Source organism: Hyperoodon ampullatus (genome assembly GCF_949752795.1).
Source record: "Hyperoodon ampullatus genome assembly, chromosome: 4".
NCBI classification, from domain to species: domain Eukaryota; kingdom Metazoa; phylum Chordata; class Mammalia; order Artiodactyla; family Ziphiidae; genus Hyperoodon; species Hyperoodon ampullatus.
In genome coordinates, this window is record NC_136917.1 from 59,725,273 (window position 1) to 59,751,335 (window position 26,063).

General features: G+C 38.9%; 1 protein-coding gene across 3 annotated transcripts; it reads left to right on the forward strand.

The window, feature by feature from the left end:
- Positions 1-25,207, forward strand: CDC25C (cell division cycle 25C; the record flags this gene model as incomplete). Of its 3 annotated transcripts, XM_079703818.1 has the most annotated exons (13): positions 16-212; positions 914-1,008; positions 1,719-1,764; positions 3,277-3,310; positions 3,426-3,515; positions 7,985-8,134; positions 19,459-19,611; positions 20,761-20,862; positions 21,875-21,937; positions 23,208-23,306; positions 23,843-23,976; positions 24,364-24,475; positions 24,676-25,207. In XM_079703818.1, 13 exons carry the CDS (start codon positions 16-18, stop codon positions 24,823-24,825), a joined length of 1,425 nt encoding a protein of 474 aa, XP_079559944.1. In that variant the 3' UTR covers positions 24,826-25,207. The 3 variants fall into 3 exon arrangements, with proteins under 3 accessions (XP_079559946.1, XP_079559944.1, XP_079559945.1); XM_079703820.1 differs by lacking the exon at positions 21,875-21,937 and having other exon boundaries at positions 1-212; XM_079703819.1 differs by lacking the exon at positions 20,761-20,862.
- Between the last annotated feature and the right edge of the window lie 856 nt (positions 25,208-26,063).

Consider the following 26,063-nt stretch of genomic DNA (forward strand, 5'->3'; position numbering starts at 1 on the left):
GAGAACTCGGAGACCATGTCTGCAGAATTCTTTTCATCTACAAGAGAGGAAGGAAGCCCTGGCTCAGGACCTAGTTTTAGGTCCAATCAGAGGAAGATATTAAACCTGCTTCTGGAGAGAGATACTTCCTTTTCCATCAGTTCAGATCTCCCTAGAACCCCAGTGGAGAAGAAACTTTTTGGTGATTCTGCAAACCTAAGCATTTTGTCTGGGTAAATACACTTTTTCTTTTCACACCTTATCTCCTTTGCTCTTCTAAACAGTTTTTGAGTTTTTAAAAATTATCCTGGCTCAGAGATCAGGGTTTAAGTCTTAGCTCTGCCCTTGACTAGCCATGTGACCGTTTTGAGTCTCAGGCTTCTTTTCTGTGACATAATATCTTACTAGGATCTTGTGAGAATCAAATGATGTGGTGTCTGGGAAAAGTCTTTGAAAACTTTATTTCATTATATGAGTTTCCACTTTATTAGTACTACTGTTAACGTTACTGTTACTGTACTTCAAATTCTGGTCATGCCATGCCCTGATGCGTCAGCTAATCAACAAAGTTGGAGAATCACAGATCAGAGAAGTACTGGAGACTCCAGGGAGAAATCAAATCTGTGTTGTTATGTTGCTCAGGGCAAAAGATGTGTGGTCAAGACCCACCTCAGCCAATTTTTAAAAATTCCCTTGTCTCAATATGTTGGTGAGGAGAAAATGAGGTACAGGTTATTAGAGTAGAGAAAAGGTGGGAAATTTTTCTCAGCCTAATCTGAAATACTTCCAAAAACCAATTAGCTTTATTTGGACACTGCTCAGATTATGTGATAGTCATTGAGGGGTGTTTCAAATGAAGAGGATAATGTGATCTTTGCCTTTTAAGGATATTACAATCTAATGGGAATCTTCATGTATCATTATGTCTCAACAGAGAAACCCCCAAACGTTGCCTTAATCTTTCGAATCTTAGCAGCGGGGAGATGTCTGCCACTCAGTTTACCACTTCTTCAGATCTTGATGAAACTGGTAGGGAAAAGGGAGGTAAAAGCCTCAAGGGAAGGAATAACTGTTAGGGGTGAGGACAGAGTAGTAGGATAGAGATGGAAGGTGGTAAAATTAAATAGAGAACCTTGAAGATGGAATTCTTTGAGTACCTAGAGGATTTTTGAGGAGAATGATTCAGCCAATGGGAAGAGAATTGACCCCAATAGGAGTCACTTTGCGTTGAGAAAGTTAGACAAGAAGGAATATTTTGTTGACTGATTGTGGGAATGAATGTGGTAGTTAAAGATGAAAAGTTTTATGCCCTAGTCTAATCTCAGCAGAGGCAAAGAAACCAACATAAAGAAATACTTTGTCAACTAATTCTTATGTGTTTTTATAGGGTGTGTACCCCAAAGGAATGTGTTTTACTAGTCAACCATTTTAGTATTTGTTCTGATTTCACATTTCCTGAGTGATAAGCTTTTCTTTCTACTCATGGAAAAAATCTCTGTAGGTTAGCATAATGCACTGCTTCTCAGAATTTTTTCTTTCAGTGACACATGTAAATTCTTAAGTTTCCATGAACTTGTACCTTATACCATGGTACCTTGTACCATGAAACTGGTACCTATCAAGAGCCTTTGTGTTCACAAGGCCAGCTTTTGAAATTAATATGGCTCACTGGTAATGAAGAAAATGAGAAGGAAAGACAAAATGCATGGACAAGAATAACTCTTCACATCTGATTGCAGGTCACTTGGATTCTACAGGACCTGAGGAAATACAGTTAGCTGGGATGTAAGTTCTTTTGCGAAATGAACCCCATGCTAAAGCCTTTTCAACACTGGCCTGGGGATTTTATCCTATGCAGACTCTGTAGAGTAGAGAATGTTTCACTTTAGATGTAAGTGGGCTTGGGGGCCTAGATTCTTCCCTTGAAATGTTTTTAAGTTTCCAAGATCTAAGTTGTGTTGTGAAAATGAAGGCTATTCATTTTAACCATCACATACAATCAGTATTGTCTTTAGAATGGAGGAGAATGGTATACTGCACTTAGACGGAGTATATATATCTTAGTGGTTGAAAGTGCAGAGTGCAGGCTCTGGAATCAGAGTGTCTGGATTCCAGTGGCTTACTACTACTTCACCAGCTGACTCTGAAAAGTTTCTTAATTTCAAGGGACCTCAGTTTCTTTATTTGTAATAAAGAAATAATAATAATGGAGATAATAATAACACTTTACATAAATGGCTGCTCTGAGGATTAAATGAAAATGTGTACCTAATGCATACCATACATTTTATAATGTTTATTATTATTACTGTTGAAGATTCTTTGTTGGAGATCTTTTTTAAAAAAATTAATCTATTAATTAATTAATTAACTTTTGGCTGCGTTGCGGCGAACGGGGGCTACTCTTCATTGTGGTGCACGGGCTTCTCATTGTGGTGGCTTCTCTTGTTGTGGAGCACGGGCTCTAGGCACATGGGCTTCAGTAGCTGTGGCACGCGGGCTCAGTAGTTGTGGCTCGGGGGCTCTAGAGCGCAGGCTCAGTAGTTGTGGCACACAGGCTTTGTTGTTCCGCGGCATGTGGGATCTTCCCGGACCAGGGATCGAACCCGTGTCCCCTGACTTGGCAGGAGGATTCTTAACCACTGAGCCACCAGGGAAGTCCCGTGTTGGAGATCTTAAAATGTTCAATCAGAGAGTACTCAGGACTGAAAAGTAATTTTAATTCAACTTCTTAAATTTATCATAAATTTTCCATTTGACTGTTATAATCTTTTTATAGCATTATTCTTGATGTTTATATGAATTAGGTGCCACTTTCATGCACTAGGGAAGGCTTTCCATGAGTATTTTTAATCAATACATGTGAAAATTTTACTTTATATTGCCTGTATTTTCTTTGAATTGTTTATGTCCTAACCCAGGTAAACTAGATAAAATCTGGAAAGGGAGGATAGAAATTCATAAAAAAATAAATATTAACTCCCAATAGTCAATGCTGAAAAATTAGTAAATTGTAAATTGTGTCTGCATAAGATGTAGGACAAACTCATCATCTTTGATGCATATCTATGTATATGGTTATGCCAGTGAAATGAGGTCCTTATCCCCAGGATGTCACTCAATGTCTTGATATTTACCACAGAGAACACCCTACATATTGTTATTGGAAGAGACATATCAACTAGGTACAGGTCTCCTAGAATGGAAGAAAGGAGAAGTGGGATGTCCCAAGCTACTGAAGAATAACCAAATCCTATTTGGGGTTTAACTGACTGGCAGTTTTTTTTTTATCTACAGGAATTATCACCAACACCTTGTAAAATGCAGCCCAGTGAGTAACTCATCTTTCTTGGGTCTGAGTTTGTTTGTCAGGTGGGAAGCAGAGGGCTTCCAGCTTACCTGTGGCTTGAGGATGCTGGTTGTTCTCAGAAAACAATCTCTTGCAGGCACAGCTGCTTTGTAGCACTCCGAATGCTTTGGACCATGGCCACAGAAAGAAAGATGCAATATGTAGCTCATCCGCAAATAAAGAGAATGTGAGTGTTTTAATGGAAACCTAGATCCATTAGCAGTTTTCTTCCTCTGAGTGGAGCAACTAACTCATCAGTATCATTATGAGACCTAGAGCTGTTTGTGCCTCAGTATGCTCGACAAGCAAATTGCATCACTACGGAAAAAAAATTCTTTATGGTTTGTTTTGTTTTTACCCTTTAAAGTTTGATCCTAGCTCCAAGTCTTCCACAGCAGGTCATCATTATTACTCATGTTCAGTTGATTGCAGTGTAAGGAATTTAGGACTTTTTTTTTTTTAAACAGATAGGGATAATTTACATAACTTGTTCACATATTCTTTGCATGGCTTCATATACTAGTCTAGGTTTCTTAATTTCTTCTTATTTTCCCCTTAGCCCAGCTTCTTAGCCCCTATTCTGAAGAAGTCATTGTCCTTTTTCGTCTGAGTCTCAGACCATCCTTCAGTTCCAAGTTGAAACTGTCCTCTCCAAAGCTACCTAATCACTAAGATAATTCTCTAACTAATCCCTTCAACTAATCCCATTTTCTAGCCATCTTTTTTCTTTTCCCTGCCTCCCATCCTTTCCCCCAGGTCAGTATCTATAAAAGATAGCTGCTGTTCTTCTTTGCTCACATTGCCTAAGTTATGCCCATGTTTTTGGCTGTTCTAATCAGCTTTTTCTTGAATTACAGTCCTTCTAATCTCCCTTTAAAATCACTTTTTAAAAATCTCATCATTCCTTCCCGTCAGGCTCCCTTTTTCCTCCCTTCCTTTGGCTTGTGATCATAAAATTAGTACCCTCCAGAGCAGATCTACACACCATAACAAATCCAAACCATAATTTGTATTTTCAGGGTACATGGTCAACCTTGGTTACATATACTGTGTTTTGTAAGGATTATTCATGGCTTCATCAGATGAAATGTTTTTGGCAAGGTCTGCTGACACTTCTCTTCCTCCAGCCAATGTAGTTTTTCTTATGCAGGAAAACAGCACTTCAAAGCCCTTGGAGTGGTGGGTACCCAGGACCCTGAGGTCTCCTCTTTTTCTACTGGTGAGTCACTGGACATCTTCCTCAAGAGTCAACCGAGGTATTGTGGGGTAGAGGATGATAGATCTGCATTTATGCCCCTTTGAATTTTTCAAAGCTGACTTGGGTGAGAAAAGAGGTTAGAGAAGTAACCTTTGAGCTGGGAAAGGGAGGAGATGTCCTCTGATCTTTTTATTCATTTAAGTTTAAGGAGAAGAAAAAATTCTTAGGCCTTTTAAAAAATTTCCCCTTTATTCTTTAAGTGTTTCTGCCCCCCCTTCCCTGATTTTAAAAGTACTATGTGCCCATTGTGAAAATGGTATAAAAATAAAGTAAACTACAATGAGATATCATCTCACACCGGTCAGAATGGCCATCATCAAAAAATTTAGAAACAATAAATGCTGGAGAGGATGTGGAGAAAAGGGAACACTCTTTCACTGTTGGTGGGAATGAAAATTGATACAGCTACTATGGAGAACAGTATGGAGGTTCCTTAAAAAACTACAAATAGAACTAACATACGACCCAGCAATCCCACTGCTGGGTATATACCCTGAGAAAACCATAATTCGAAAAGAGTCATGTACCAAAATGTTCATTGCAGCTCTATTTACAATAGCCAGGACATGGAAGCAACCTAAGTGTCCATCAACAGATGAATGGATAAAGAAGATGTGTCACGTATATACAATGGAATATTACTCAGCCATAAAAAGAAACGAAATTGAGTTAATTGTAGTGAGGTGGATGGACCTAGAGTCTGTCATACAGAGTGAAGTAAGTCAGAAAGAGAAAAACAAACACCGTATGCTAATACATATATATGGAATCTAAAAAAAAAAGGTCATGAAGAACCTAGGGGCAAGACGGGAATAAAGACACAGACCTACTAGAGAATGGACTTGAGGATACGGGGAGGGGGAAGGGTAAGCTGGGACAAAGTGAGAGAGTGGCATGGACATATATACACTACCAAATGTAAAATAGATAGCTAGTGGGAAGCAGCCGCATAGCATAGGGAGATCAGCTCGGTGCTTTGTGACCACTGAGAGGGGTGGGATAGGGAGGGTGGGAGGGAGGGAGACGCAAGAGGGAAGAGATATGGGAACATATGTATATGTATAACTGATTCACTTTGTTATAAAGCAGAAACTAACACCACTGTAAAGCAATTATACTCCAATAAAGATGTTAAAAATAAATAAATAAATAAAGGAAAATACAAAAAAGAAAATAACCTCCTCATACAGAAAAACCACTATTAACATTTTACCTCATTTCTTTCAATCTTTTAACCATGTGTACAGTTTTACAAAGTTGAGGTCATATCATATATATAACTTCATATCCTGTTATTTTAAGTTAATATTAAGAGTCTTAGTAAACATTACTTTTTAAGGGATGCTTTTATTCTAACACCTAGGTACAATACTTCCCAATTGTTGGACACTTAGGATGATCCACATTTTGCTTTTACAAATAATGCTATCATATAAGTTCTTGAGCACAAATTTTTGCCTATGTTAAAAATTTTTATATGTAGGATTAGTACCAAGACACATAATTAATGGATTAAAGGGTTTAAATATTTTTTAAGATATTTGGTACATATTGCCAAATTCCTTTCCTAAAAAAGTTCTAAGAATTTACGTTTTCAGGAGCAATCCATGGCTCATTTGGATAATTTGTTATCACTTTAAAAAAATTGCTAATTAGATGGGTAAAATGTTTTATTTTATGTTAAAAATAATTAGTAATGATTTCATGTGACTATTAGCCGTGTATATTTTCTCTAGTGAATGATTGTGTCCTTTGTCCATTTTGCTACTGGAGTCTTAAGTTACCCAGGCACTCACTTGTTGTGATTTTTTCTTTTTTTTTAAATTGAAGTACAGTTGATTTACAAGGTTGTGTTAGTTTCAGGTGTACAGCATCACTTGTTTTTAATAGACTATGGACTTAAGATACTCCAGAGATTTGGATTCTAATCTCAACCCTCTGGGAAAGCCATTTTAACATATCCCATGCTAAGTAGATAAAGCTGATCATGTTTCAGATTTTTGATTTCTTGGAGAAGGGGAAGACTTTGAGCATGGTAAATTACTAGATAATCTTCTGTGTGTGTGTGTGATTTTTTTTTAATGTAGTAAAATATACATAATATTTACCATCTAAACCATATTTTTGTGTACAACCCAGTGGCATTAAGTACATTCACAATGTTGTACAACTATCAGCACTATCCATTTCAGAATTTTTTCATACTTCAAAACAGAAGCTGCCTACCTATTAAATAATAACTGCGCTTTTCTCCCTCTGGTAACCTCTAGTCTCTTTTCTGTCTCCGTTAATTTGACTACTCTAGGTACTTCATGTAAGTAGAATCATATAATATTTGTCCTTTTGTTTCTGGCTTATTTCACTTAGCATAATGTCTTCAAGGTTCATCCATATTGTAGCATGCATCAGAATTTCATTCCTTTTTATGGCTGGATAATATTCCATCGTATGAATATACCGCATTTTGTTTATCCATTAATCTGTTGATGGACATTTGAGTTGTTTACACCTTTTGGCTATTGTGAATAATGCTGCTGTGAACATTCGTATAAAAATATCTTCAAACCCCTGCTTTCATTCTTTGGGGTATATACCAAGAAATGGAATTACTGGTCATATACGGTAATTCTATGTTTGATTTTTTTGGGGAACCACCATACCGTTATCCATAGCGACTGCACCATTTGACATTTCCCACAGCAATGTACAAGGGTTCCAATTTCTCCGTATCCTTGCCAACACTTGTTATTTTCTGGGGTTTTTTGTTTGTTTGTTTGTTTGTTTAATAGTAGCTATCCTAATGGGTACAAAGTAGTATCTCATTGTGGTTTTGATTTGCATTTCCCTAATGACTAGTTATGTTGTGTATCTTTTCATGTGCTGATTGGTCATTTGTATATCTGTGGAGAAATGTCTATTCAAGTCCTGTTTGCTTCTGTTGTTATTGTTGCTATTGTTGTTATTGTTGCTATTGTTGTTGAGTTGTGGGAGTTCTTTATATATTCTGAATATTAATCCCTTATCAGATATGTGATTTGCAAATATTTTATCCTATGGGTTGCCTTTTCACTTTTTTGATAGTATTCATGTGATTTGCAAATATTTTATCCTATGGGTTGCCTTTTCACTTTTTTGATAATATTCTTCAATGAACAAAAGTTTTTAATTTTGATGAAGTCCAGTTTATCTATTTTTTCTTTTGTTGCTTGTGGTTTTGTGTAATATCCAAGAAATCATTGCCAAATCCAAGGTTGTAAAGCTTTCCTCCTATTTTCTTCTAAGAGTTTTATAGTTTTAGCTCTTACATTTAGGTCTTTGATTCATTTTGAGTTAATATTTGTATATGGTGTAAGGTAAGGGTCCTGGATAGTTTTTAATATTGTCAATATAATTCATAGGACAGTGGAAACTTGGTGGAAAGTGAAATGAAACATCTGGACAGTCCTATTACTACAGTTTCAAAATTAGATAAAAATCCAGAGCTAGGAGAAAACCAGACAGAGGAGATTTCAGATGAATTGATGGAGTTTTCTCTGGAAGATCAAGAAGAGGCCAAGGTAAAGTACTCTCTGATGGTGTCTTTGCATTTTTCAAATTCCTTCATTCTTTTAAATTAATTAATTAATTAATTAATTAAGTTTTTGGCTACATTGGGTCTTAGTTGCAGCACGTGGGATCTTTTGTTGTGACGGGTGGGTTTCTTTCTAGTTATGGCACACAGGTTTCTCTCTAGTTGTGGTGCACAGGCTCCAGACCGTGTTGGCTCTGTAGTTGCGGTGCATGGGCTTAATTGCCCTGTGGCATGTGGGATCTTAGTTCCCCGACCAGGGATCAAACCTGCGTTCCCTGCATTGGAAGGTGGATTCTTAACCACTGGACCACCAGGGAAGTCCCAAATTCTTTCATTCTTGAATAAATAATATTGTGTATCTAATATATTTCAGCCACTGTACTATGTGGTAGGTCTGCAGAGATCAAGAAGACATGGTCTCTATATTCTAAGGGCTACCTGACTGATAGGGTATCAGGTCATCATGAGACTCTTATTACTGCTGGGTGAGAAGGTTCGTTAGCAGTTTGAGTAGACCACCATCAATGTAATCTTGTGTAAGTGATGCCTCCAGAATAATAGTAATAGATGGGATATACTTAGCATGATTTTTTAGGTATTTTACAATATATATTTTTGTCTTTTATCCTTCCCATATCATTGAGAGGAATATCTGAAGCCTGTGGCTTATTGGCGATGTACTGAAATATCAAAGATAGTTTCTGAGGCAGTTAGATTTTCTGAATCAACTTCATTTCTTTGAAACAGATATGTGTAGGGGTGTTTTTTGTTTTGGCCTTGCCTTGTGGCATGGGGGATCTTCCCCAACCAGAGATTGAACCTGTGCCCCCTGCACTGGAAGCATGGAGTCTTAACCCCTGGACTGCCAGGGAAGTCCAGGGGGTGTGTTTATTAAACTTATTCATTTTACAAGGTAAATATGATATAGCTGAGTTAGAACCCTTGGATTCTGGACCTCATTCTCTTATGTAGTGTTATGACCATGAACAAGACACTTAACCACTCTAAGGCTCAGTTTCTCAAATATAAAATGGAGAGCGTAATGATAATAAACACTTCTACAAGAGAATCATTGTTAATATGATAAAGTATTAAAAGCAGTTTGTAATAATATACCTACTTTATTATTGTTAATAAAAACTAGTATAAGCTGTTAACGACATTCAATAAGTATTTATTAGGAGGCTGGTATGCACCAGGTGCTGTGCTAGAACTAAGAACAGAGTCATGATTAAGATGGACAAGATTCCAAATTTTCATGTAGTTCCTATTTGTATTTTTTCTAGTCAAGAAGATAGATAATGCAAGTAAGTCAAAAACAAGATAATGATTGTCAAAAGTGCTGTGAATGGCAGAGTGATAGGAAAACAGGACCTAGGAGTTTGGGATGGTACTACTTTTAACTTCAATCTGAGTAACTGGAGAAATGGTGACACTGTAATGAATTTGAAAAGAAACGTGAATTCAAAGGGAATAAGATGTGTTCAGTTTTGGACATTTCAGTTAGAGGCAGTAACAGGGAGCTTAAATGGAAATACTGAATGAGGAATTGGAACCATCAGGACTGGAAATGTACATTTCAGAACCATCTGCATAGAGGAGAAAATGAAGGCTAGTGACTCCAAGTTTAAAAGCAGAGAGAAAGTTTGTGAAGAAGGAGTAATAGCCACTGAAGAGTCTAATAATGAGGTAGATACATAACAGGAATAACATCATTCAAGGATCAGAAAGGAGAGATCTAGGGCACAGAGGTGTCGATTTTATTTTCATCACCCCACACAGAAATTCTTTGTAGAGCTGTATAGTTTTAGCTCTTAAATTTGGGTCTTGTTCCATTTTGAATTAAGTTTTGCTTATGGTGTAAGGTAAGGGTCCAATTTCATTCTCTTGCATGTGAATATCCAGTTTTCCTGGCCCTATTTGTTGAAAAGACTGTCTTTTCCTCATTGTAAGGTCTTGGCACCATTTTCAAAATTCATTTGACTGTGTATGTGAGGGTTTATTTCTGGACTCCCTATGCTATTCCGTTGGTCTAGGTGTATATTTACAGAACCATAGTTTCAATTACTGTAGCTTTGTAGTAAGTCATTTTATATATTTTTTATTTCACAAAGTATATTTGAATATATTCTCCTTGAAAGAAAATTAGGGTTAATTAGCCTTGGGTATTTTGTTTTTCTGACCACCATTCCCAATCCTGATTGAAGGATGACTTTGAGATTATTTGGGATTAGAGGGAAAAGTCAAGAGCATGGGAGTCAATGGAGCATATTGGTCTAAAAAGTATGGACTCTAGAGCCAGACTGCCTGGGTTCATAGCTTGACTCTGCCACTTTTACCTGTATGGGTGAGTAATATGATCTTGCTATGCCTCAATTTCTTTTTAATTAATTAATTAATTTGTTTGTTTATTTGTGGCTGCATTGGGTCTTTGTGCCTGTGCGCGAGCTTTCTCTAGTTGTGGCGAGCGGGGACTACTCTTCGTTGCGCGCTCAGGCTTCTCATTGGGTGGCTTCTCTTGTTGCAGAGCATGGGCTCTAGGTGTGTGGGCTTCAGTAGTTGTGGCTCGCAGGCTTGAGAGCACAGGCTCGGTAGTTGTGGCGCATGGGCTTAGTTGCTCCGTGGCATGTGGGATCTTCCGGACCAGGGCTCAAACCCGTGTCCCCTGCATTGGCAGGAGGATTTTTTTTTTTTAACATCTTTATTGGAGTATAATTGCTTTACAATGGTGTGTTAGTTTCTGCTTTATAACAAAGTGAATCAGTTATACATATACATATGTCCCCATATCTCTTCCCTTTTGCATCTCCCTCCCTCCCACCCCGCCATCCCACCCCTCTCGGTGGTCACAAAGCACTGAGCTGATCTCCCTATGCTATGTGGCTGCTTCCCACTAGCTATCTATTTTTCGTTTGGTAGTGTATATATGTCCTTGCCACTCTCTCACTTTGTCCCAGCTTACCCTTACCCCTCCCCGTATCCTCAAGTCCATTCTCTAGTAGGTCTGTGTCTTTATTCCCGTCTTGCCCCTAGGTTCTTCATGACCTTTTTTTTTTTAGATTCCATATATATGTGTTAGCATACGGTATTTGTTTTTCTCTTTCTGACTTACTTCACTCTGTATGACAGACTCTAGGTCCATCCACCTCACTACAATTAACTCAATTTCGTTTCTTTTTATGGCTGAGTAATATTCCATTGTATATACGTGCCACATCTTCTTTATCCATTCATCTGTTGAAGGACACTTAGGTTGCTTCCATGTCCTGACGATTGTAAATAGAGCTGCAATGAACATTTTGGTACATGACTCATTTTGAATTATGGTTTTCTCAGGGTATATACCCAGCAGTGGGATTGCTGGGTCATATGGTAGTTCTTTTTGTAGTTTTTTAAGGAACCTCCATACTGTTCTCCATAGTGGCTGTAACAATTTACATTCCCACCAACACTGCAAGAGGGTTCCCTTTTCTCCACACCCTCTCCAGCATTTGTTGTTTGTAGATTTTTTGATGATGACTATTCTGACCAGTGTGAGATATCTCTTTGTAGTTTTCTTTTTTTTTAATTTTTTTTATTTTTGCTATACGCGGGCCTCTCACTGCTGTGGCCTCTCCGTTGTGGAGCACAGGCTCTGGATGCGCAGGCTCAGTGGCCATGGCTCACGGGCCCAGCCGCTCCGTGGCATGTGGGATCTTCCCAGACCAGGGCACGAACCCGTGTCCCCTGCATCAGCAGGCAGACTCTCAACAACTGCGCCACCAGGGAAGCCCCTCTCTTTGTAGTTTTGATTTGCATTTCTCTAATGATTAATGATGTTGAGCATTCTTTCATGTGTTTGTTGGCAATCTGTATATCTTCTTTGGATAAATGTCTATTTAGGTCTTCTGCCCATTTTTGGATTGGGTTTTTGTTTTTTTGATATTGAGCTGCATAAGCTGCTTGTAAATTTTGGAGATTAATCCTTTGTCAGTTGCTTCATTTGCAAATATTTTCTCCCATTCTGAGGGTTGTCTTTTCATCTTGTTTATGGTTTCCTTTGCTGTACAAAAGCTTTTAAGTTTCATTAGGTCCCGTTTGTTTATTTTTGTTTTTATTTCCATTTCTCTAGGAGGTGGGTCAAAAAAGATCTTGTGATTTATGTCATAGAGTGTTCTGCCTATGTTTTCGTCTAAGAGTTTGATATTGTCTGGCCTTACATTTAGGTCTTTAATCCATTTTGAGTTTATTTTTGTGTATGGTGTTAGGGAGTGTTCTAATTTCATTCTTTTACATGTAGCTGTCCAGTTTTCCCAGCACCACTTATTGAAGAGACTGTCTTTTCTCCACTGTATTTTCTTGCCTCCTTTATCAAAGATAAGGTGACCATATGTGCATGGGCTTATCTCTGGGCTTTCTGTCCTGTTCCATTGATCTATATTTCTGTTTTTGTGCCAGTACCATACTGTCTTGGTTACTGTAGCTTTGTAGTATAGTCTGAAGTCAGGGAGCCTGATTTCTCCAGCTCTGTTTTTCTTTCTCAAGATTGCTTTAGCTGTTCGGGGTCTTTTGTGTTTCCATACAAATTGTGAAATTTTTTCTTCTAGTTCTGTGAAAAATGCCACTGGTATTTTGATAGGGATTGCATTGAATCTGTAGATTGCTTTGGGTAGTAGAGTCATTTTCACAATGTTGATTCTTCCAATCCAAGAGCATGGTATATCTCTCCATCTATTTGTATCATCTTTCATTTCTTTCATCAGTGTCTTATAGTTTTCTGCATACGGTTCTTTTGTCTCCTTAGGTAGGTTTATTCCTAGATATTTTATTCTTTTTGTTGCAATGGTAAATGGGAGTGTTTTCTTAATTTCACTTTCAGATTTTTCATCATTAGTGTAAAGGAATGCAAGAGATTTTTGTGCATTAATTTTGTATCCTGCTACTTTACCAAGTTCATTGATTAGTTCTAGTAGTTATCTGGTCGCATCTTTAGGATTCTCTATGTATAGGATCATGTCCTCTGCAAACAGTGACAGCTTTACTTCTTATTTTCCAATTTGGCTTCTTTTTATTTCTTTTTCTTCTCTGATTGCTGTGGCTAAAACTTCCAAAACTATGTTGAATAAGAGTGGTGAGCGTGGGCAACCTTGTCTTCTTCCTGATGTTAGTGGAATTGATTTCAGTTTTTCACCGTTGAGGACAATGTTGGCTGTGGGTTTGTCATATAAGGCCTTTATTATGTTGAGGAAATTTCCCTCTATGCCTACTTTCTGCAGGGTTTTTATCATAAATGGGTGTTGAATTTTGTCGAAAGCTTTCTCTGTATCTGTTGAGATGATCATATGGTTTTTCTCCTTCAATTTGGCAGCAGGATTCTTAACCACTGGGCCACCAGGGAAGTCCCTGAGCTTTTCTTTGTGAGAAGTTTTTTTTTGTCATCGTTATTTTTAATTATTTTATTTTATTTTTTGGCTGTGCTGCATGGCATGCAAGATCTTAGTTCCCTGACCAGGGATTGAACCCATGCCACCTGCAGTGGAAACGTGGAGTCTTAACTACTGGACCTCCAGGGAAGTCCCTGTGAGAAATTTTTAAATTACTAATTTAATCTCTTTATTTTTTGCAGGTCTAGTCAGATTTTCCATTTTTTTCCTTGACAATAGTTTTTGCCTTTTTAGGAATTTTCCCGTTTAAGTTTTCTCATTCATTAGAATATAATTGTTCATGGTATATCATTATGATTTTTTAAAATTTATTTATTTATTTATTTATTTTGGCTGAGCCAGGTCTTAGTTGAGGCATGTGGGATCTTTCAGTTGCGGCATGCGGGCTCTTAGTTGCAGCATGCATGTAGCATCTAGTTCCCCAACCAGGGATCAAACCTGGGTGCCCTGCATTGGGAGCATAGAGTCTTACCTACTGGACCACCAGGGAAGTCCCCATTATGATGTTTTTAAAACTCTATATGATTGGTTGTAATGTCCTCTCTTTCATTTGTGACTTTAGTAATTTGAGTCTTTTCTCTTTTTTCCCTGGTCAGTCTAGCTAAAGGTTTATCAATTTTGTTGATTTTTTCAATGAAACAACTTTTGGTTCTGTTGTTTTTCTCTATTGTTTTTCTATTCTCTACTTCACTGAGTTTTGCTCTAATCTGTCTTATTTCCTTCCTTCTGCTTGCTTTGGATTTAGTTTCTTCTTTAGTGGAGGTTAGGTCATTGACTTGAATTCTTCCTTCTTTTTTATTATAGATATTTACAGTTATAAATTTCATCTAAGCACTGGTTTAGTTGCATTTTTACCTAAGTTTTTGTATGTTATATCTTCATTCTTATTCATCTCAAAGTATTTTCTGATTTCCCTTGTGATCTTTTTTGACCCACTGGTTATTTAGGAGTGTGTTAATTTCTACATATTTGTGAGTTTTCCAGATTTTTTTCTATTATAAATTTCTAATTGTGATCAGAGAACATACTTTGTATCACTTCAATCCTTTAAAATTTATTGAGGCTTTTTTTATGTCCCAGTATATAGTCTATCCTGGAGAATGTTCCATGTGTATTTGAGAAGACTGTATATTCTACTGTTGTTGGGTACAGTATTCTATAGATGTCTGTTAGATCTAGTTGGTTTATAATATTGCTTCAGTTTTTGAGCTTTCTAAAAATGGAACCATACTAAATGTGGCCATCACTGGCCTTGCTGTTCTCACCAGGGCATTTGTTGTTCCTTCATCCTGAAACACTCTTCCCCTGGGCAAACATGATTTTCTCCCTCATTTCAGTCTCTTATCTCCACATATGTCACCTTAACAGAAAGGCCTTTCCTGACCAACTTCTAACCCCAATATTTTTCCTATCTTTTATCCTTCTTTATTTTTTACTTACAGCACTTTTCACTACATGAAAGTACAGAGTATATTTATTTGTTTGTCTCTTCCACTCTCTGATTCACTGCTGTGTCACTTGGTATGTACTTAAAAATTGTCAAACAGGTATGTGAATGTGGAAGTCTGGAAGTAAGAGCAGAAGTCTTGAGAGAAAAATCCGAGAGTCATCAGCATAGAGGGAAAGTTTAAATTCATGGGTAGAAAAAAGTCACCTATGGCAAGAGTGAGGAGATTGAAAAAGCGGCAGGTCCTAGCCCTGAATCCAACATCTGTTAGAGGTTTGGTAGATGAGGAAGCTTGACAAAGAAGACTGAGAAGGAGCAACAGAGAGGTAGAAGCATCACAGTTCTTTTAGTAAACAGTTGTCTATACTAGGACTAAACTAAGAAACTAGGCTGTGCCATTGAAGCTAAATAAGGGATTAGCCAAGTCAGTTGAAGGCACTGTGAGATTCAGGATGATACATGGCTAAAGAAGTGACCGTCTGATGTGACAACAAGAAGATTGTTGATAACTTTGACAAGAGCAGTAGAGCGGTACAGACAGAAGCCAAGACTATGTGTGCTGAAGAGCATATAAGCCATGAGGAAATGATGATGCCTCCTCAGTTTATAAAGTAATAATTATCTAATTTAACCTTTTTATAAAATCTTCAAGTAGAATTGAACTTTTCTTCTTTCTGGCCTTTGCAATGCTTTAAAACTCCCAGATTTGGAAAGTGTTCATTGATTACTTAAACAATGAAAGCCATTAGTTGGTAGATCTAAGACAGCTGGTCCTGGGATCTCCCCTCACCAGCTTCTGGTAACTGGCTAGACAAATCTAAAGCATCATCATCATCATTCCTCTGTGACCTAGCACTTATACTCCTTGCAATAAGTTGCCATTTGTTTTTATATAAATGTATTGGAAAGTATCTGTCAAACAGTAGTGGCTGTTTCTGTTTGTTAAAGTAGTTTTTTGCTATCGTTTATTTCTGGCTTCTTGTCCTTGGACAATATGAAACCCAAAGAGACATTTATCACCTTCGTTATCACCATCATAATATCTACCAAAAACCTAAAGCAACAGAATAGATATTTGAGAAATAGATATGCATGCATATATGCATATATGATGCATATATGATCATTTGATAATATGCATATATGATCATGCATATATGATCAATTGATAATAAACCAAGACACAAAAGCAATTAAATGGAGAAAGCATAGTCTTTTCAACAAGTTGTGCTGGAGCAATTGAAAATCCATCTGAAAAACAAAAACAAAAACTTCAATCTATACTTCACACCATATATAGAAATTAGCACAAAATGGATCATGGGCCTAAATATAAAACCTAAAACTGTAAGACAACTGAAGGAAAAAAACAGGAGGAAAATGTTTGTGACCTTGTGTTAGGCAAAGATTTCTTAGATGTAATACCAGAAAATGGATACATTTCACTTAGTAGATAATTAATTCAAACTCTTTAAAATGAGCCCTTAGCTTAATAATTACAGTGTGTTCTAGAGAGGCTCTTTTGGTTAAAAGAAACAAAGATTGCACTAAGGCCAGCAAATTTGAAATTCTGATCTGACTTCCTCCTGCATTCTTCTCAGGGCAAAACTGAAGTTATATGAAGGGAAGTCTGTCATGGAGGCTGGGTAGCCTGCTCCTCAGTTCTTCACCACATTTCCTCTACCACCATACCTTTGGTTCATCCATCCATTCATCATTGGCATCATGGCCTTGACTATATCTCTTGGCTTCTTCCTTTTAATAAAGCTTTGGCTTCTGCTGCTGCCTAATTATTTTGATATTTTCCAAGTTAGACTCCCAGAGAGGGAACCTGATTGGCCCAGGTTATGTTTACATATTCTTGACCACTAAATAGGAGTGTTCAGTCAGCAATATGGTCCAGTCACCAGTGGCTTGGAGTAGGGTTGTGGAGACATAGGGAGATGACTGGCAGGGGTCCAAAGGAAAAGATAGGTATAGAATGTTGGTATACCAAATGTGAACTGTACCTTCAACTGGTACCATGAACAATGGAGTTTTCCTTAGGACCATGGGTGTGACAAACACTGTAGTGTAGATATAATTATTGTAAAGTAAAATACTGATGTTCATATTTTCTTCTCCTAGAAACCATTTATTATCAATGTGTGTTCTAATTTTGGCTCTCTTATCTCTTATTTAGGAGGTCTAGCACCCTCCTAAATCAATCCATGGCAATTAGTGAGGTGAGTGTATAAAGAAGGAAACAGAGGATAAGAATCTTGGATTAGTTGAAACTTGCCATCAGAGGTCTTTTAATATATCCCTCTGCCTCTGGGTATATAACACACATATCATGCCTTTCAAAGAGACAATTAGTCCATCCTCCTGTATTTAGTCTATTCCTGGGCCAGCAACTCCCAAGACTAGTTCTTCATGGTATTTAATCTACTTTTTTCCTGATGGGCTTCATAGTATCAATCCTATAATGGTCATCCTGATATTAGATTCTAGTGTTTTCTTTTCCCTTGCATGCTGCTTATTTTGCTATATTTCTTCCCCATTCATCCCCTTTAAGAAGGCTGAATGACATTTTTTCTCTCTCACTCCACAGATTGAAAATATTAAAAAAAAAATTTTTTCCCCAGAAAGTTCTAAAAAGTAAGCTTGAATTTGCCCACACAGGAAACTATTTACATAACATTTACAATATATTAGGTATTATAGGTATTAGGTATAGGTATTAGCTGTATTTATAATCTAGAGATGATTTAAAATATACAGGAGGGACTTCCCTGGCGGTTCAGTGGTTAAGACTCCACACTTCCACTGCAGGGGGCATGGGTTCGATCCCTGGTCAGGGAACTAAGATCCCACATGCCGTGCAGCATGGCCAAAAAATAAATAAATAAAATACAGTATACAGGAGGATGTTCATAGATTATATACAGATACTACATGGTTTTAAGTAAGGGACTTGAGCACCCCTAAATTTTGGTATCTGTAGTAGTCCTGGAACCAGTCTCTCACAGATACCAAGGGACAACTATATATTCTTGCTTCTTAGTACTTTTTCACCCAGGCTAACTTTTTTGGCTTGTCATCTTCAGTTTTGTCGGGGTTCTTAGATCTTGATTGTCAGGGTCTTGGACTTCCTTGGTGGCGCAGTGGTTAAGAATCCGCCTGCAGGGCTTCCCTGGTGGCACAGTGGTTGAGAGTCCGCCTGACGATGCAGGGGACACGGGTTCATGCCCCGGCCCGGGAAGATCCCACATGCCGCGGAGCGCCTAGGCCTGTGAGCCATGGCTGCTGAGCCTGCGTGTCTGGAGCCTGTGCTCCGCAACGGAGAGGCCACAACAGTGAGAGGCCCACGTATCGAAAAAAAAAAAAAAAAAAAAGAATCCTCCTGCCAGTGGAAGGGACATGGGTTTTATCCCTGGTCCGGGAAGATCCCACATGCTGCAGAGCAACTAAACCCGTGTGCCACAATTACTGATCCTGTGCTCTAAAGCACACGAGCTACAACTACTGAGCCCTTGTGCCACAACTACTGAAGCCCGCGCACCCCAACTACTGAGTTCGCATGCCACAGCTACTGAAGCCTGCGTGCTCTAGGGCCCACGTGCCACAAATACTGAGCCCATGTGCTGCAACTACTGAAGCCCGTGTGCCTGGAGCCTGTGCTCTGCAACAAGAGAAGCCACTGCAATGAGAAGCCTGCGCACTGCAATGAAGAGTAGCACACAACGCAATTAGAGAAAGCCCACATGCAGCAAGAAGACCCAACACAGCTGGAAAAGAAAAATTGTTTTTTGATTGTCAGGGTCTTAGGATCCCATAGAGAAACTATCATATGACTGGAGGAACTAAGCTTGCATTTGCTTTCTTCTACAAGAACTGTTATATATAATATGGTCAGGTCGAGAATTTGGCTGGATTTAAAACATGTTTGAGAGATGGAACATCATGCAGTCTGAGGAGAAAGACGTTAATGAGGAGGGGAAGACAGGTTGCTTACCTGGGGCATTGTTTCTCAAACTTGAGTGTTCCTAGGAATCACCTGGGCATCTTGTTAGAGTGCAGATTTTAACTTAGCAGGTCTGGGCTGAAGCCTAACATCTGGGATTCTGCATTTTTTTTTTCTTTTTTTTTTTTTTTCGGTATGCGGGCCTCTCACTGTTGTGGCCTCTCCCGTTGCGGAGCACAGGCTCCGGACTCACAGGCTCAGCGGCCATGGCTCACAGGCCCGGCCGCTCCGCGGCATTTGGGATCTTGCCGGACCGGGGCACGAACCCGTGTCCCCTGCATCGGCAGGCGGACTCTCAACCATTGCGCCACCAGGGAAGCCCTGGGATTCTGCATTTCTAACAAGCTCCCAGGAGATGTTCACAATGCTGGCCTGCAGACACACTTTAAGGAGTAAGAACCTTGGGGTTTCATGTTTCCAAACAGGCATCTGTGAACAGGAGCTGTCTGTATCGCTCCTCTTCGTTGCCAGACAGTTTGAACAGTCCAAGACTGAAGCAGATGGTAAAATTCAAGGACAACACAATACCAGATAAAGTAAAAAAGAAGTATTGTTCTAGCCACAAAGAGCTCAGGAAGGTAAGAAACTTTTTAAGAAGACAGTCTCTTTAATCTTCTATCTCATCTTCTCCACTTTTCTGGCATGGGGATTGCTTTAGTACATCTTTTGGTCTTCATTGCTTTTACTTTTATCTCTTCTTTCAATCTTCCTGTTTTCTTTTCTACATCTGCATCCATATATAAAATATTTAATAATAAATACGTTATATTATAATTTTGGAAATTATGTCATTGTATTGTCTTCCCAACCTCTTTTTTAAGATCTGAGAGAGTACAAGGGAACTTTGATTGGTAAGGACATTTATTGTTGTTTTATATGCATTCTGAGAGAAATAGCATCCTAGAGCACACTTGTTTGGTGGAAAGCAAATTCTGAAAAACTTAGCCCTCATCCCCTATCCCTCCTTTAAAAAAAATCTCAATACATTTGGCTATTTTATAAAATCAGTGTATGACATTACAGAAAGATGGAAAATGCAGATAAGCAAAAAGAAGCCTTTGCAAAATGCCCATAATCCCACAGGCCAGAGATAATTACTGTTAATACTTGATATATAGTCTTTCAGACATTTTTTTTTTTTTTTTTGCGTTATGCGGGCCTCTCACTGTTGTGGCCTCTCCCCTTGTGGAGCACAGGCTCCGGACGCACAGGCCCAGCGGCCATGGCTCACAGGCCCAGCCACTCCGCGGCATGTGGGATCTTCCCGGACCGGGGCACGAACCCGTGTCCCCTGCATCGGCAGGCGGACTCTCAACAACTGCGCCACCAGGGAAGCCCCAGACATTTTTTAATGCAAATGTTTTTTCTTTTATTAAAGTGGCATTATAAAGTACATGTTTTCTAACCTACTTAATGATATCATGTCATATTTTCATGTCAAAGAAATTTACAACATACTTTTTATTCCTTAATAGTAATCTATAGTGTGTGGATATGATTTGTTTAATCAAGATCCTGTTATTGATCATTTATTAGAAAATTTTCTCTGTTGTAAACATCCTTACAGCCAAATCTTTGTACATATCTTTATTTTCTTAGTAAAACAAGTGGAATTGTTAGATCAAAGAGTATGCATATTTTTAATGTCTCCCTCCACTCCTTGCATCCCATGGTTTTTAAACCTTTAATATGAGGATTGGGGGTGGGGGGAATCTTGTTGTCTTCAGGGCTTAGGTATAAAGAAAATGGTCTCCCTCTGTGACATTAATATGACTCAGATGCTGGAGGAAGATTCTAACCAGGGGCCTCTGATTGGTGATTTCTCCAAGGTGAGTTTGGTTATACCAATCCTATATTTCATCCTGTATTTTGATCTGAATCTTCTCTGCTTGCAGAGGACACTAGGTATAATTAATTATGCATCTTCACCAAGTACTCACTGATAACCTGAAAGTGCTGTAGTGGTAGATCTAGGCCCTAAGCCTTTCATGAGAAAGGATTCCTTATTCGTTCTGGGAATATCCAGAGCAGTGGGGAAGGTAAGAAGAGGCTTTCTTTTTTTTTTTTTTTTTCTGTGCTGTGCAGCATTCAGCATCTTAGTTTCCCAACCAGGGGTCGAACCTGTCCCCCCTGCAGTGGAAGTGCAGAGTCTTAACCACTGGACTGCCAGGGAAGTCCCAAGTATGAGGCTTTCTACTTTTTTTTTAATATATTTTAAAATTATGTAAATCATACTTGGTCACTACAGAAAAGATGGAAAATGAAATCTACCCCAAATCTTGTCAGAGTATTATTGCTTTTATTTGATATTTTCCTGGTGTATATTCCTGCAGACTTTTTTCTATGTATTTTCACAAACACAATTCATGTACACAAATACATTTTTTGTTTTTCCATGTTTGTTTTGTGATCTGCTGAATTTTTTATTCCTTCTCACTTGATGTATCAGGAACATCTTTTCATGTCAATAAACAGTCCTGCTTCATCATTTCATCACTTTTAATAGCAGCACAGTACTTCTTTCTTTCTTTCTTTTTTGGCTGCCCATAATTTCTTGATAAATCGTTTCTTGTAGGATATTTACTTCTACAATTTTTCCTTATGCACTATACCAAGGTGGACATATTTGTAGCTAAATCTAAAACTTTGTACACATCTGTAATTATTTCCTTAGGATCAGTTCTTAGAAATGAAATTGCTGCATATGCATGTTATAGAGACCATTGATTTCTGAAGGCATCTGAGGTTTTAAATGTCATTTGGAAAGGACAATATATGGGTCATGATCTCAAATTTGGGTGTAGAGAACTTGCTGTTATTTCAGCTCTTGGGTATTTCTAGGTATGTGCACTGCCGACCGTGTCAGGGAGACACCAAGATCTGAAGTACGTCAACCCAGAAACAGTAAGCAGATTTCTGGAGATGGAAACTGGTTACATAAGCTACCATCTGGTCTGTTCTGTCCCTAAAATCCCCACTTCCATTTGTATTTATTTCTGTGTTCACTCATATAGGCTCTTTATTCAACTGAAGCTGTATTAAAGGACTCTATTTTATATGCACCTTTGTTTTTAATTAAACAAATGATATATAATTGTTATGAAAGAAAGGAAGGAAGGAGGAAGGGGAAAGGAAGAAAGTAAAAATCACCCAGTTAGGCTGAACTTACATCCTGGTTTACATGTTGCAATCCCGTTTATGCCTATTAGTGTAAGGTAATTATTAATAGTGTTCTCTTTTACTCTCAAAGGTGTCCCAGTTTGTGCACTAATTATTTGGTCACTCTACCCATAACCTCACCACCAGAAATAAGCACTAGTAATACTTTCCTTATGGCCTTACACATTTTATTCTGGCATAAGTTTTATAAAAATAGGATCATAATAAACATGTAATTTTGCAATTAGCTTAGTAAGACGTTGTAAACATCTTTCTATAGCACTAAAAAGATACCTATATTATCCTTTTAATGGCTATGTAATATTCTGTTATACTGATAATGTCTAATTTATTTAACTAAACCCCTTTTATTGAGTATTTAAGTTATTCATAGTATTTTGATAATATGAAATAATGGTGAGATGAATATTATTGTGCCTTATCTTTATGTACTTTTCTGTTAACTTAAGATGTTAGAAAAGAAATTGTTGAAAGTGTAATTGCATTTATTTTTATAAGTATTTACAAAGTCCCCTCCAGAAAGGTTGAACCAATCGACATAACTACACGAAGCTTAAGTTTCCTCTTCTGGATATCACCCCTTTCCTTCTATATCCCTTTCGGGAAACGTGCTTTCTAATTTTACAGCGGAGGGTGAGGAATCATTTCTCATTTCTTTTTGTAAAATCAGGAGCTCTAGTTGCTACTTGTGCCCTTACAGAAGTCCTTGGGTATCTTCTCAGAGGCTGACTGCAGCCATGCCTGCCTCCAAATAAGTAGCCTGAGTGTGGTTTTCCCTGATGTCCTGGCAATACCAGCTATTTTGGTTCTCCAAAAAGGCCATTTCCTATTTTATCCTCTTATGTGGGGTGGGGCTGCATCACTGCCATATTTCAACCATAGGGGGACTTTGGAGGCTGGGCATACAGTGGAATGCTGTGCAAATCAGGAACTGTGTGACTGGCTCTTCTCTCCCTCAGAAGAAGCAGGATATTCAATCATAGTTTCTGTGCAGGTGGCTGCCTTGCTTTTGGGGAAGTTCCAGGGTCTGATAGAGAAATTTTATATCATCGATTGCCGCTATCCATATGAGTACCTGGGAGGACACATCCAGGTAAGGTTACATTGAGGACTTAGCAGGGAAGGGGCTGGGGATAGCTCTTTATTGAGAAGTCTGGACAAAGGGTTCTGTGAACTCTAGAACCAGGGCAGATATTATACATTTGGAGCATATCAAGGCTGTCAGTCCTCATTCCTGTTCTAATTCTGTGTACTTTGAGCAATTTACTTTCCCTTTCCCTCTTAGACCAATCTCCCTTTTTTCTATAGGAGCCAAGAGCTCCTACCTGGAAGTAAAAACATTCATCCAAGGACTGAGAAGCACTTTGCAAACACTTGATGCTTACAGACATTCCTCACAATGATCCCTACACTTCAGGCAGTTCCATTCTATAAACATTTATTGAGCACCTACTACATACCAAGCTCCATGCCAGGCCCTGGGGGTAGATACAGGTAGATTGCCTCTCTGAAAGTACTTATAGTCTAGCCTTCCTGAACCAAATATTTCAAGATGGTATTCCAGTTATTTCTAAGTGTTGGCCCTGTTCACAGATCCTTAAGGAAATACTTAATAAAATTCTTTTACAGGGAGCTTTAAACTTGTACAGTCAAGAAGAACTATATAACTTCTTTCTGAAGAAACCCATTGTCCCTTTGGATACTCAGAAAAGAATAATCATTGTGTTCCACTGTGAATTCTCCTCAGAGAGGGGTCCCCGAATGTGAGTGTCTACACAGGGTAGGGTGGGTGATGGAAATGGATCTTGAGTAGGGACTTACAGCCAGGGAACCTTCCCAGATCAGTTCAGACAGAGACTGAATCAATGAATACTTTCCACTGAAGTCTGAAGAATGTTAGGGAGGTGGAGGAAAGAGGTTTCTACAATTCAAAGTTTGGAAGCAGTGAAGGAAAAAGGATTGGGAATTAGGTACCAATGGAGCAAAGGAGAAAGAGTGGTGCTACGTGGACCTTGTTTCGCAAAAATAGATCTGGAGTTCCTTTTGAGGGCTAGCAAAAGTCTATTCTTCCTCCCCTTCCCCAGTGAATAGCCCATGGAATCCTGAACTTGCTTCCTTCTACCCCACCCATCCCTGGATTTTCTCTAAAGGTACCGCTCTCTGAGACAAGAGGACAGGGCTGTGAACCAGTATCCTGCACTGTACTACCCAGAGCTGTATATCCTCAGAGGGGGCTACAGAGACTTCTTTCCAGAATATATGGTAAAGGATGGGGCACATGGGGCAATGGGGGAGCCCAAACTCGGGGAAGCCTATTTTAGCATGCAGCTCCCAGGTCCTGCAAAGCCCTCTGAGAAGAAACTGCTGCTCCTCCTTAGCCACTGCTTGCAGCATCTCTATTATACCTAGTAGGCAGACTGCAGGCCTCAAGAGGATCCCTTACTCTGTCCCCTGCCTTTCAGGAGCTGTGCGAACCACAGAGCTACTGCCCTATGCATCACCAGGACCATAAGGCTGAGCTGCTGAGGTGTCGAAACCAGAGCAAAGCATGGGAAGGGGAGCGGCAGCTGCAGGAGCAGATTGCCTTGCTGGTGAAGGATGTGAGCCCATGATATCAGATCACCCACTGGCTGCCTAGGACTCACCAAAAGACACTGTAGAAACCCTAAGCAGAAAGAGGCCATCTTCTATGCAGCTAAATCCAAGATGTTAAAAGATGTCAGCAAACCAACAGGCTGCCAAACTACTGAAATCCCAGGCCTGGGGACTGGTTAGGTGTCAGTAGAGCTGCTGGCTGGTGGGAAGTCCTGGAGCTGGCTCTATAAGGCTGGAGCCTTGGGTTGCAGAGAGATTTGTGTTGCTTCAGGGAGCTGTTGCATTCCTCTTCCTAACTGCTCGAGTCTCCTCAGAGGTCAGCCACATCTTTTTCCCCTTGGGCTTCTGGCTATGCAAGAGAGAGTTGCCCATCTTCTTTCTCTATATTTTCCTTCTTTGTTTCCCTCTCTCACCTTTTTTTTAAATGGGAAAATAAACATTGAAGAATGAGAAATGCGATTGTGAGCCCAGTCTGTTCCTAGAAGATGTGTATAAGGAAGTAATCACCACATTAAACTCCTTCGGACAAAGATGTAGCCATCTCTATTCATAGCTGAGGCCAAGGTGCTTTTCTCCAGACCATGGTTCTCAAAGTTTGGGCCCTGGTCCATCAGCATCATCTGAACTTGCTCGAAATGCAAAATTTCACAGCCCACTCCAGACCTACTAAATCAGAACATCTGAGGTTAGGGCCCAGAAATCTGGGTTTTAAAAATCTCCTTTTCAGGTGATTCTGATACATGAAAGGCTTGAGAACCACAGCTCTGGAATTAAGGAAAACCTTTTAAATTTCATTCTTCAGCAATGTTCCTGGCTTTCCTTTCCTAGACCATTCCATAGTATGAGTTGCCTAAAAGTGTGCCCCAGACTCAACACTCAATGGTATCAAGGCTCAGAAAACCAAAATAATTGCCATTCTCTAAGGCCAAGGCATAGGTCTGAGTTGGGCTCAAAAGATTCCTTATCTACAGCCTCAATGGAGTTTTGACTTTTCCCATTTTCCAAAGTTTTTTTCTCCACTCCACTTCATGTCTCACAGAGACAAGTTTAGGATTTAGGATGGTTGGAAGTAGAGATCCGTGCTATATGAAGGTAGGAATAAAAGAAAAGTACCAAGCAAGATCAGTTAGACTTCAGAAAGATATTTTAAATTGCATTCTTCAGTATTATCCCAGGCTTTCCTTTCTTAGAGCTCTTTTTTTTTTTTTTTTTTTTTGTGGCACGCGGGCCTCTCACCACTGCGGCCTCTCCCGCC